We start from the raw sequence: 13,389 nt of genomic DNA, 5'->3' as shown, positions 1-13,389 counted from the left end.
CAGAGGAGGCCCCTGAGAGAGAAGTGCCACAGGCAAAAAACTGATTAAGAGCCCCTGCTCATCTAATCCTCACACCAGGCCTGCTGGTATTACCATTTCTGTTGACAGATGGGGAAACTGAGGCTCAGACCCATGAAGTGGCTAACCCAAAGTCAACCATCAGGATTTGAAGACTCGTCTGCATAAACTCTGATGCCCGTCATGCTCCAGGACGGGCTGCTGCTTTTTAGGGAACCCAGGCTGGCCAGGCCCTCCTTTCTCCCCCAGGCCTCCTGGGCTCAGAAGTATAAACCAGAAACAAACACTCTGGTTTGCACAGAAAGCAGTGGCTCCCCGGAAGAGGTTCCAGCATGCCATGGTGCTGGCCAAGAGGGAGGGACTTCATGCTAACTCACTGTGGTGAGCAGACCCATGCCTGGGGACAGAGGGGCCCTAGACCTGTTCTCAAGGTGGTAAAACCAGCTGTCCCAGTGGTCGAATGAGTGAGCATGTCAAAGGGCATGTCCAACCTCCCCCAACGGGCACAGTGCTCCAACAAGTTCCCACACCCCTGCCTGGGACCGGCCCCTGGGGTCAGGCAACATCAGAAGCAACGTCTGAGATCAGGGGGCCTAACTCCTCTTTTCACACATGGGAAACTGAGTCCAGAGAGAAAGGAGAGGGGAGAGAATAAGCACTCCCATTCCTAAGTGCCTACCAGGTCATGCCGCATGCAACAGCTCATTAATCCTCACAGCAACCCTAATAGGTGGGTTTCCTTAGCTCCATTTCATAGACGGGCAAACTGACATGTCCAAGTTGTGAAGACAAATTCTAACCCAAGACTGTGTAGCTTCAAAATCAGGGACTAAGCCGAGATCAGTAGCAAAGAGAGGGCCAACCAGACTTCCAAATTTTCATTCTGTGCTTCTGACCACCTCTGGATTAGCCCCTGAGACAGAGTCCCCTCACCAAAAGCAAGCAGCCATCAGTCATTTGGGCCTCCCCGAGCCCCAGGCCTGTCTCCTCCTGAAGGTCACCTGGATGGTGGACTCTCAGAAAGGGGGAGCCCTGGCTGGTGGCCCAGAGGCCATCCTGGAAGCCCCTGGGCCTTCCCCTGCACCAGTACACTCAGACAGAGGGCGTGGGACCCCGGCGGTGGCTTCTGCAGCAACCAGGCAAGCACAGCATCCCATACCTGCAATGTTCTCCTGCTTGGGACAGATGCCTTTCGTGGGCGAGAGCAGGTGGTCATCTTCATCGGGGGTGACTTGGATCCCGATCTCCACCGGCTCGGACACTTTCCTGAGCTCGGAGCGTGAGGAGGGCGGCGGGCTGTCCTTGTCCAGGGCCTTGTCATAGCAGGCACCCAAGCTGCCGCCACACTGCTTCCTTTTGTGCTCTATAAAAACCAGGATGTCCCCCAAGGGGAAGTTCATTTGACACTGGCCACAGGTGAGCAGGTCAGGGTCGGGGCCACCCACCATCAGCCCCAGGCCACTTGGCTCCTCTATCTCCAGACCCTCGTCTTCTTCGAGGATGGCAGCCTCCACATGGTCAGCCTCTGCTGGAGACAGAAAGAAGAAAGGGAAGGGGCAGAGAAGATAGAGATGGGCTTAGGCGGTCACAGCACCCGACTTCCGGTCCACCCCATCCCCACCAAGAAGCAGACCCCACTGCTGCTGGCTGCTAGAGCTCACCAGGTCCTCCCTGGGGTTGGGGGCTGGTGAGCATCCCCCACGGGACAGACGGGCACACACTGAGGCTCTGGGAGCAACGTCATGCCCCCTGGGCATTGCCACATAAGTAGTGCTGATCTTACTGCATTCTAGTTTATTTTCTGCCAGTTTCTCACCAACGTAGTATAAGAACACACACGAACACACGCGCAAACACACACACCGTGGCTGCTGACAGCATGAGATCGTGACATGTCTCTGAAAGTTTCCAGTATCTGAGAATCACCTGGAGGCTTTGAAAAATCCCAAGGTCCAGGCAGCATCCCCCTGACCAATTACCCTGGGAACAAACATCGGAATATTCTTTCAGACTCCCCAGGTGATTCCAATGGGCAGCCAGGGCTGAGAACCAGTGAGCTGGAACCCTTTCCCCCTGCTGGGCTGGAGCCCCACCCCTCCCATCCCTTACACCTTCATTCATGCCCTCCCCATTCATGCGAATCCCACTGACATTCCTCTACCTGGGACCTGGAAACACACCAAACTAGAAAACAGAAACCCAGATGGGCGTCTCGGGGTCCGTCCTTAGGAGAGAAGGAAGCCCACATGCTCAGAAAGCAACAAGTGAGTGTCAGGTTCCAAAAAAATATCTTAGGAGAAAGCACTGCAGCAGAAGGGAGGCTGGAACCGGCTTGCAGAGTTGGGAAGCCGGCTCTCCCTGCCAAGCACCCGGGGCCCGGTCAGACTTCCCTTTCTCTGTAGATTTCCCCATACTCATCAACTCCCCACTGTCCTTTTCTGTTTGTTGATTTTATTTTCACTCCCAGAAAAATGAAAGAAAGAAAATTCTCCAGACTCCAAAAGCATTTCTTAGAAGATATCAAACCACACTTTCAACGGACTGTGTGTGTTTATTTTTCTTTAGCAGCCGATAGATTTCTCTTGGGTTTTTTTTTGTGGGGGTCGGGGGGAGTAGGGAACCTAGGACCCAAATATTTGGAAGCTAATAAATGCCTCAACAAGCAGCAACCTCCTCAAGGGAAAATTGGAAGATTCAGCAGCAGAAAGTGTCATAAATAAAGAGAAGTGGACAGTGTGGAGGTTTCACATTCCCCTCGGGGTCTGAGCAACTTCGGGCTGGATTTTTCGAGAGCAAATGTCAGTAGTCGTAGAGAAGGCACGAGTGGCGGGGTCTTCAGAGAAGCCAGAGGGCAGCCAAAGGTCTGAAACCCGAGGAGGCAGGTAAATTTGAAGTTGTATGGTATTTAGGAAAGGATAATGAAAACCACAGAGGAACGGGGAGAAGGAATGGGAGGGAGGAAAATACATTCCGTGGCAGTGAAGTTATTGAAGTGCCAGAGCCAAAGAACAGATAATTTAAGGAAAAAATTCTGTGGCATCTCCCATCCTACACATAAATCACTGTTCTCTATTTTCTGAACACGAGCCTATGCAGGGCCTAGGAGAGTCCATGTGTGAAACTGAATATGGAATATACAACGACACGTGACGTACAACGCACACGTATGAACTGTGTGTGGACAGGTAGCGATGTAGGTATCGCTAAGAAGAGAAACTACCGTTTGAGATCCCATCTGTGGTTACAGAAAAGCAGACAGAGCCCTCGATGAATTAAATGTAGAATGCATCAGAAATGTGGCAGTACAAAAACGCCCCGCAGACGAGGAAATCCTAAATCTGTTGTCTGCATCTCTCTAACAAAAAGAACCTACAAGGTAAAGAAACAGTCCTCACAAAGCCAGTCCCAGAAACCATTAATTACACTTTAAAAAGAAATAGGAGTTTACTTAAAAAGGGGTTTGAAGACAATGCCACGTAATTAATTTACCAATTTATTTTATGAAAAGATGCTTTGCTATGGTTAAAATGTAATCACAACCTTCCCACCGAACAGAGGTTCTAGGGGAGACTGGATTCCTGTGAACGGTTTGTCAGAATGTAAAAGGTAATTATTTGGTGCCTCTTTTTCCCTTTAATGATCTAACATTGAGCAATACTGTTTATATTGAAAAGCTCGCACCTTTAATTACCAATTACATATACATAATTTCAGAGCCAAAGGAGAGGGCTGTAAAAACAGTTCTTTAGAAATATAAGGATGTATTGTGCGCCATTTTTACAGAAGGTGCTCCAATAAATGGGAGGAGGATGTCAAAATATTGTTTTGTTAAAAAATAGAGAGAGAAGCACAAAAGAAACGAGCTGAAAAGCAAAAAAGGACATAATGAAATTGAGAATTCAAATGAAAAAGGGGCGAGGTGCGGTACCTGGTACTATTTTAAATGCCACCCTGTCCAGGCCTGGGAAACTCCTGCATCGAGGGAAGATTTGATCAAAACAAACAACAACAAATCCACAGGGCCAACTTGACCGTCCTTTCTGAGGGCGAAGAGGTTTTCTTGGTTTTTTAAATTTAATCTTCGGTTTACTTTTTTGTTTGTTTTTTTTTTATTAACTTTTTCAGCCTCGTCCGCCCTCCTGAGTAGTTCTAGCAAGCCTAAGTATCTCCTCTCTGCTGGGAGGTTTTCAACTACACAATTTCATATTCATTTTCTAATTCAAAAGAAACACAGATGAATTTAAAAATTAGCAGAGGTCACACATGCCTGTTCGCAAGCACCTCTCCTTCTCAGCTTCCTCTTTTGCCAAGACTATGTACCAGCACTTTTTCCTTTCTCTCCTTTTTTTTTTTTTTTATTTTTATTTTTGGTAACATCTGGTATTCTTTCCTTTTTTTGGCAGTCTCTGCTTTTTCACTTTCCTCATGCAGCAGCCCTGCGAGCCCCTGTAATTGGGTTTGAAGGTGTCCAAAGCCGTTTGCTGTGCTGCAGCTCTGATTTCTGCGTCAAGTCCTAGCAGCCAACCAACCTGGGAGCCAGGCCCTGCTGGCGTCCCCGAGACAGCCCCGGGATTATCCAGGGCTCCAGGGCTCAGCTCTGAGCTGGGATCTCCACCTCCCAGACCAGAGATCCAACTCCCTGCCTCTAAGGGAGTCTGGGAGGAAAAGAAACAGACAAAAACAATCTCCTTCCCCTCCCACTTTCAGCGTTGAAAGTCAAACCCCCTGAGATGACAGGGTGTTCACCCGATTCCAAAGAACAGGGTTTCCTCTCCCCACCACCCAGGCTGTGGGGCTGTGCCTTGGCCTGCTGTGTGCGACACTTCCCAGGAAGGGAGCAAGGTCACCCCCAACATCAGGCAGCAGAGTCACCCCCAGCCCCAAATTTCTGGGTCAGAGTAAGTGGACCAAGTGGGCCTGAGAGCTCACGTTCAAGGCCTTTGTAGACACCCCCAAAGACTGTGGTTTCATTTCCGCTGGCAAGCTGATACCGAGCTGGGCGTGTAGGGTGCCTGCATAAGTGTGCATGTGTCCCTCCTTAGAACTGTATCGATAATGGAAGAAATAAAAGGAGAAAAACATTTGGCCAAGCCCTGGGAAGGGCAAAGGGGCACCCCGCTTTCTCTGCCCTATGGACACCTGAGTCTCCCGGCTCTGCACAGCCTCAGAGAACCAGACCTCTGTTCTAACAGGCAGAGTGGTCCAACCTGCCACCCAGAGACGAAAAAGCACCAGGAAAAAGACCAATGAAAACAGCCTTTCAAATTCCCAGACCCTACAGACCAGCCTCTCATGCAGTCTTGTCCAGCAAACTCGGGCCTTAAAAAAAATAAAGGCAAGACGAGGTTTTCTTCTGAGATGATCTCTGCTTCCATGAAAAGCTCCCCAAGTGTCGGGCAGCCCTGCAGAATATTGCTGCTCTCAATGTATTATGAGCCGAATAAAGTAGAGCAATTGCTCAAATGTTTGACTCATTAAGAGGAAAAATGAATGGATGCAGCAGGCAACTTGTTCGAAAGGCAGCTATCAGAAGGCTGAGGTGGATTCTGAAATGCTCAATCCTAAAGTGAAGGGACAAATCTGTATTTACACACACACACACACACAAACACACGAGTTAGATTTTCTTTTACAACAAAACCACATTTTATTTACAAGGCCAGGCCTCCTCCCAGCTGGTAAATGCATTTAGAAGCAATGAAATCAGGCTTCACAAATAATAATGGACATCGTTGTTAAGTGAAAAGGGAAGCACTTGATCCCAAGACAAACTTCCCCATGCTGGGCTTTGCTGGGAAGGAATTTGAGGCAGAAGACAGAAATGGAAAGACATCGTTAACACAGGCCCAGCCAAGCAGCCAACAAGCCCCCAGCAGCTGCAAGCTTTCAGCAGGGCCTTACCTGGCCAGTGACTCCCCCACACAGAGGGTGCCAAGGGCCCCGCCCTCCCTGTTCCATCTCTAACAACTGCCCATGCACCTGCCCTTAGGGGAACTCCAGCCGAGAGGTCTGCTGCCTGCTGTCCCCAGAGCACCGGGCATGTGCGTGGCTGCCTGCACACACACATGTACATTGCTACATACATAGCACATGGGCTGCTGCTCCTCCTTACCCTGCATTAATTCAAATCCAACTCTCTTATCTTTAATGGCTAAGCTACAGTCCAGGAGAAACATATACAGGATTATTGTTTCAGTGATGACGGGGGTGGGAAGGGGAAGGATGTGGGGGGATGGGTCCCAGGCTCTTAAAATCGTGTGCCACCAACGTCACAACCGCCATCATGATGTGTACGCATGTTTACAAGAAATGTTCAGCATCCATCCGCCTGAGCTTGCATCCGACTGGAGACTTTACACCTGCTTCCTACGAAGAGGGAGCTCTTGCCAGCAAGCCCATGCTTACCCATAATCTACGAAGAGATCTTTTCATCTCCTCTCCGTGAACACTCGGGGAGGGGCTGGGACTCCAGGCGACACGGAAACGCCACCACACGCACACTCGACGGAACACAACACTTTCTGAGCTGCCATCCATTTTTAATTTATTGGATCCAAGAGAAAATAACAACCGTAGGGAGGGGGGACGAGAAGGGTGGAGGGGGAGAGAGCAGGAATCAATTCTTGGTGGAGAAAATAATCTATGACTAGATGACGCTTAAAGGCACGACAAGAGATTTTATGAAGTTCCCCTAACGGAGGGAATAATGAAGTGCCCAGCAGAGAAGGAAATGGAGATAAGAGGGAGGCAGGTGCCAGGAGGATGTCCACGAGGGGTCTTGAAGGGTTATTGGGGCACAAGGTGGGGGTGGGGACCCTGGGAGGGCACAACCAGGCGGAGTCTGAAGCAGGAAGCATGACCCAGATCACCCTTCTCTGTCCTGACCCTCGACCCTCTCAGTAGACAGTCAGAGGAGTCCAGCCTGCTCCAGGTCAGCTCTGCAGCCCCCTGACACCCTCCAAAGGCTGCCTCCCTGGAGGGACAGATGCATACCACAGCCACCACCCCAGGAGGTCCTGTCTGCCCCTCCTCAACTGAGGCACACACCTCGATAGCCATTTCTGACTTGTGGGAGGGAGAGCAAGGGAAGGCGGCCAGTGCAAAACACGCTTCCCAGTGTGGGTTTCCCAGGAAAATGATCAGGGTCCCGCTGACTCTGTCAGCGGGGGAAACTTTGGGGCTGGCCTGCAGACCAGAAGGTGGGAATTCCAGATCCCGAAGAGGGTTTAGATACAGGAAGAGCGTCCCTCCCATACCTCTGGTCTACAGACTCCAGGCGGGAAAGTCGAATGTTTGGGGAGGACCTCCCAATGTACAGACTGTTTGCAGGACCCCAGCCTGATTTTAGAATGCTGAAGCAGCTCCCTGAAACATTTTCTCAGTTGTTTTACGGAGCCCAACCTCCTTCTCTCCCCCACTGCACACACCTCTCCAGAACCCCAAAAACTGAGCCCAGGAGTCTGGGTCTCCCCAACACAAGAGCAGAAAAAAGAACAAGTGAATAAGGAAAACAGTACTCAGGTATATCCACAGGTCTCGGCCATCACTAAAAGGTTACAAATTAAAGGCTTGACTAATAAAACAGGCGCTTTAGAGAAGAAGAAAAGGAAAAGATTTACCACAATAGCAGTCCTTCTCAACACATTTAGCAGGTTCTATAAAACTGCAAATGCCTTCCATCTTCAGAGCCACAACAGGCTCCTAATGATGTGATATAAAAGCACTCTTTGTGGCCAAATGAAGAGATTTGTTTTTATTTAATGTTATGCTTTTTTCAAAGGTGTGGAAGAAAAGAGGGGCCTCCACACAGGACACTGGACCTCAAGGCTTTAGTTGGAGGAGTTTGGATCTTCTGAGGCCAACAGCAAACAGCAAGGGCAGGAGTACTTTCAACATCTCTTTTCCAAGGTAGGAATTTAAACATGACCCCCAAACACACACTTCTTTTTTTAATTCTTAGCAGCGAATCCATTTCTGAGGCACATGTTAATCACAACAATATTGGCATTCAACTTTTCTCGGTCATTTCTGCGTGTTGTTTTAGTAGAAAACTCACTAGAACATTTCACAAATGTATTTGTATTTCAGCAGTTCAGTGGGAGGGGGGCATAAAAAAGAAGTTATGTAAAAGAGAGGATTTTTTTTCTTTTTTTACTTTGAAGTGACTTAATTTTGTGTGGTCTGGGATTTCATTACAGTAAAATAGTTCAGGCTGGCTAATTCAACACCCAAGTAAATTATCAGCTGCCACATGAAAAAGAAAAAAGACTGAATTTCTTGAATTTCAGCAACTGCACAAAAGCATTTTGCATATGTCAAAATGCTGGACCAACGTCCCGTGAATGTGGCACCATTCATCGAGCCTCCATCTAGTGTCACTTTTGCCAGTAAAAAACGAGGCTGCTTTGCTCACCCTCCTCACTGGCTGTGCAGAAGCAGCAAGAAATGTGTCCTTCTCTTTCCACGCATCTCCAAATAGCCTGCTCTCGGTACTTTTTACCCACGTCCTGGGAAACCTACTGCTCAAGGGAGGCAGTCAGCACACGGCGTTTCTTGGGGAGGGATGGAGAAACGGGGGGGGGGGGGGGGACTGAGCCTGAGCACATCTCCCTGACATTTGGCTCCCTGGGACCGGAAGGAAGTTGAGAAGGATCAGGGAGTAGGGACAGGACAGAGCGCACAGGACCTCAGACCGAATGGCGTGAGTCAAAAGAGTGTCGCAAAGTGACAAAGCATACTCACGGCAGCTGGATGACACAGACATTCATTTCTAGTGTCTTCGGTGCCCCTCCCCATTAATAAATACAAAAGTGTGTCTACAGCTAACACCGTCTTCAGAGAAGTATGCTCTGCGGGTATCAATAACTCAAGCATGTGGTTCAGGGTACAGCCCCCAAAGAGCATTTACTTTCTCCTTGTCCTCCCCAGATGTGAAGCCAGCATTAACTTAGAGGCCAAAGTCCTTGGAGAGTTTCAGCTGAAGGTGAGGCCTAACCAGGCAGCCAGAGGGTCCATCCTTAAGCTGCGGGAGATGAAGGAGAGTCTCCAAGGGACAAGAACTTGACCCCCTCCCATTCCCTCCCCCATATATTTTTTTCCTGCATTGTCTTATCTATGATCTGTGTTTAGTTACAGCTTGTGAAACTCCCCTGAGTTCTAAGGCAAAGGATTGGAGATTACTAAACTGATTTTTTAACGGTTGTCTGCAGCTCAGAGACCACCGCCCAGCCCAAGACTTCGAGGTGACAGTGCCTCTTCATCTCTGAGTGGTCCAGTAAGCTCGCTGCCACTACATGCTTACAACTGGCTCGATTCAAACATTAAATGAAGTAGAGAAATAATCAGATAAATTGCTGGCCCTCTGTTCTGGAGAGTGAAGGCTCTTTCTCCAGCTGATGACAGCACTAGGCTTTTGTCTGACCTAATTTATTTCTCTTTTAGGTTAGAATAAAGCACTCTTTCCTGTCTCAGGGTAACCTCTTCTGCTCATATATTGAACTCTAGCATAAGACTCAGGGTGCAGTCTGCAGATTTCTTGAACTTGGGAAAGAAGACATTATAAATCTAGAAATCCTATGATCAAAAGCACATATATTCCCCATCACTAAATTACATGTTTAGGGGAGAAATCGTCTCATTGAAAACCATCCATAAAGGACAACTGTTTGGGGTGAAAGATGTGATCAACATTGGTTCTAGCAATCACATACTCTTTCCAAACAAAGTTTTACATGTAATTTGAGTTGGCATTTTAAATCTTTGGGGAACGGCACTATTTCCCTTAGTACAGTGGGAACATTACCTAATAAATGGAATTGAGAATCCAAGTGTTATAAAATTTGAGCTAAAAGGATTTCCATTCATCAAGCTGTTTTAGGTACACGACTCCCAAAAGCAGCAACTCTCGACTGTTCCCTGGGTCTGTGACATACAAGACAGAAATGAGCAGTACACCTTCCCCAAAATGATGTGCACTCTTCCCAGACCTCCCCAGCCCGATCACCAGCGCCTTAATAACGGAGCAGTATTTTCAGAACGTCAAAACCATGGACAAATCAGGGAAAACACACCCATTCAAAACTCACAATTTTAATTGTTAAAAAAGAAAGAAAGAAAGAAAATCAAAGAAAAAGAAAATGCCCCCATCTGCCAAGTGAGGGCTTGTAAATCAATGGCGATAGCTTGAAAATAGATTTCTCAAACTTATATTCTCATTTTGTCCTGCACGAATCTCTGCTGGAAAATCAATATTACAACTTCACACTTAAGACATTTTGCAGCAACGTAAACTGCCGCCGCTGCTGATGGAAGCCCGTTCCTAGCCCATTGTAGCGAAGGCGCCAAGCCATGACACGGGCACCGAGCTCCCCCTAGCTGCCAAGTGGCGCTAGGCGCGGCTCGGCGTTTCAGCTTGCCATCAACCAAAAGCCAATTCAACTGAAAGTTTATTTTGGAAAGTATTTTATCACAACAAGCAACAGAGAATGCAAAGCAATCGAGATAGGAGATGAAAAGGGGATAAGTAAAGGCTGGTGCAAGCCGTGTTCTAAGCTATAAGACAGTGCCAAGAACTCGATTCTGAGAAGGCGCTGGAAACTGGTATCTGTAAACCACTGTTTTCTGTGCTTTGGTCTCACCTGAGACATAATTCTAATTATTCTCAAATGCACCCAAAGTTGGCCTTCCCTTGGGTTGAGTAGGACCCATTTAGCCCTCCGCACTGGTCACTGATGCAACACACACAACCAGTTAACCCCAGCCTCGATGTCTCTAAGGCCGGCTTCACAAAAGCAACTGCATACACCCCAGTACTTCAGAAATGACTAGTTTTCTGTTACGAAATATTTCGAAGGCCAGACAAAAAATCGCCAAGGCCAGGCACAGGCAGATAGCAACTTCCCCATCAAAAAAAAAAAAAAAAAAAAAAAAAGAAAAAAAATATGCATATATACATCATATCATTCAGGTAGGAAAAAAAAAAAAGACCCTTTAAAAATATTAGGGGTTGTTAAAATATGCTCACTGCTGTTTTCTCTCAGGTGTGAATTACAAATGAATAAAATCAGCCTGGCATAACACCTTTGATGAACACATTTTTATTCTCCCGTTGAATCAGAGCAGCTGACTTATATCACACTTCTAATGATATGGGGTTCCCTTCTGTGCAGAAGGGAGAGGAACTTCACTCCCCCCACCAACTAACCAGAAAAAAAAAAAGAGAGTTATGTCTTATGAAATTTATCGGAGGCCCAATTTTGAAAGACATGTGGACCATGGGAGATATACTGTACCCTGGGGAGTCAAGATAATTGTGAACACCGCCGCCTTCAAAACATACAGCTACAGCAAAATCTAATTTAAAAGGCAACCATGGAATTAACAGTTAGCCTAACTTTTGCATTGAATATTGGGTCTCTAGTTGTTTTACAAAATGGTGAATTCATACGGAAAATTACTAATCTTCCTAGGAAACCTGTTGGTGGGTTATTGAGAAAATCATCTTGATTGGGGTTACGCAGTTGACCGTGGACATCTTATTTTGCTTGGTCTCTTCAGAAAGCATCAAGCTCCTTCTCCGGCTTAAGCACTCTTGCCTTCACCCTCGCCCTGTCTGGCACAGCAGGCTCTGGCCCTTTCCTCTGCCTGGTCAGTCGATCCCCCTTAACCTCCCCTCGGCACGATTGCCACTGTGTTGTTTTGTTGTTTGTTTTTTTATTAATAGCTGTGTCTGTCCTCTGCTTTTAAAAGCCATATCCATCTGGGTCAAACATTTTGAAGCAAACCAGAAGCCCAGGTTTCCATCACCAGCTGTCTCTCACTCTTTTTTACCTCACTCCTCTTGTCCCTGGTCCTGTCTGTAAATTTAACTAGCTCATTATGGAGCCCTTCTCAGACGCTCCCTCCCCCCTCTCTCCCCGCCCCCCCCGCCCGCCTGCCACCCACCCACAAAGACCATGCGTGCTATTTGTGTGCCCTCCTGTTTCCCAGGCCATCAGTTATTTGCAGTTGCATCATCCCTGAAGGACCTGAGGCTGCTGCCCCACAGGCCTGGGAGCTGCCACCCCACTGATAAAGATGGACCATGTTTTAAGGGGTATCTTTTGAATTTAAAATCTAAAATGTGAACCCCAAGTGGAGGCTGCGACAGCGCCCGCTTTGCCAACCAGGGCTCCAAAGCACCCTGAGTCCACGGCTCCTGCATCATTTGTGGAGAGGCACCTCCAGAGGCCACAGAGGCTAAAGTGCACCCCATTCCTGCCTTTCCCCTGCTTGCACTCCCACCTCCCTCCGGGGTGACACAGGACAGACGAAAAGCCAGCTGCTTTTGGATAATAAACAGCCTTGTCTGAAAACTGGTTGGACCACTCTCCTAGCTTAAACCCGTACACATAGCCTGGGCTCCATGTACCCCTCGAAGGCAGGCGGGCTTTCCTTTGCCCTCTGGTCTCCTTCCCCTTTCTCTCCTCACCTCTCTTCTCCTTTGCCTCTCTCTTTTCCCTCCCTGCCACTGCTCCAGTGTCAGCTGGCTTTCCCCAGTGCAGCTCTGAGCAAGGCTGAGTGAGACAGGGAACAAATGAAGGATGGGAAAGTGCTGCACCAGGCACCCCTCACCCTCATGCCCAGCTGCCACCAGTGGTCTGGCCAGGGCTCTCGCCTGATGTCCCAGGAATGCCAGGAGAGGGAGAGCCAAAGCAAAGAGAACCTACCTGCTTCTTCCCTTACACACAACTGCAACCACTCCTGGCTCGCCGCTGCTGCCAGCTTGGCAGTGCACCCCCATTCACTCCCCCTTCCCCCCCCCCCCCCCCAATTCCCCCTCCTCAAAAACAACCCTTGCAATTATACAGAGGCTACGTGGGGCAAATTGCCTCCTGGAGAAATTAAGCCTCTGCAAGTATAGACGTTTTAACAACCACCCCATCTAAAGGGGGAAGGGTGTAGAATAAGCGATTGCTGTGGCTTGGTAAAGGATCGAAATGTCAACTGGCAAAAAAGACCTTGATCAAACCAAGCTCAAATCTGGCTGCAAAACATTTTGTTTTAAATGCAGCCGGCGAGTCTTCTTTGATGTTACAATGGCGAAAAATAAAAGAGAAGTCCTCTTCCCTCCCTCCAAAGAGGCATCCCTCTCCCAAGGCGAATCCCACTTTAATTTCTATTCCCCCCCAAAAAATAATCATAATAAATCCACAAATTCTTACTAATGTATCTGCTGTAACAAAGGAGAGATGGCAACAGCAATTGCTCCGAGCAGATGGCTCCTATGCTGGATTTTCAGGGGAGGGGAGAACCCCTTTATATATTTATTTATTTATTTAAATTTTTTAAAATATAACATAAATATTCGGCTCTCGGCCGCCCCGCAGCCAG

General features: G+C 48.1%; 1 protein-coding gene across 5 annotated transcripts in view; it reads right to left on the bottom strand.

Annotated features, from left to right (window-relative positions):
- BCL11B (BAF chromatin remodeling complex subunit BCL11B) overlaps positions 1-13,389 on the bottom strand; it is a 104,251-nt gene that overhangs the window by 88,298 nt on the left and 2,564 nt on the right. For 2 of the 5 annotated variants that reach the window (XM_017960318.3, XM_017960321.3), the window contains exon 2: positions 1,178-1,543. The exons of 1 other annotated variant lie outside the window; for it this stretch is intronic. In XM_017960318.3, the coding sequence (XP_017815807.1) occupies positions 1,178-1,543 (366 nt within the window). 5 annotated transcript variants of the gene reach the window in all.

This window comes from Papio anubis, chromosome 7 (assembly GCF_008728515.1).
Source record: "Papio anubis isolate 15944 chromosome 7, Panubis1.0, whole genome shotgun sequence".
Lineage (NCBI taxonomy): Eukaryota > Metazoa > Chordata > Mammalia > Primates > Cercopithecidae > Papio > Papio anubis.
The sequence above is the reverse complement of the archived record's forward strand: the minus strand, read 5'-3'. Positions and strand labels throughout refer to the sequence as shown.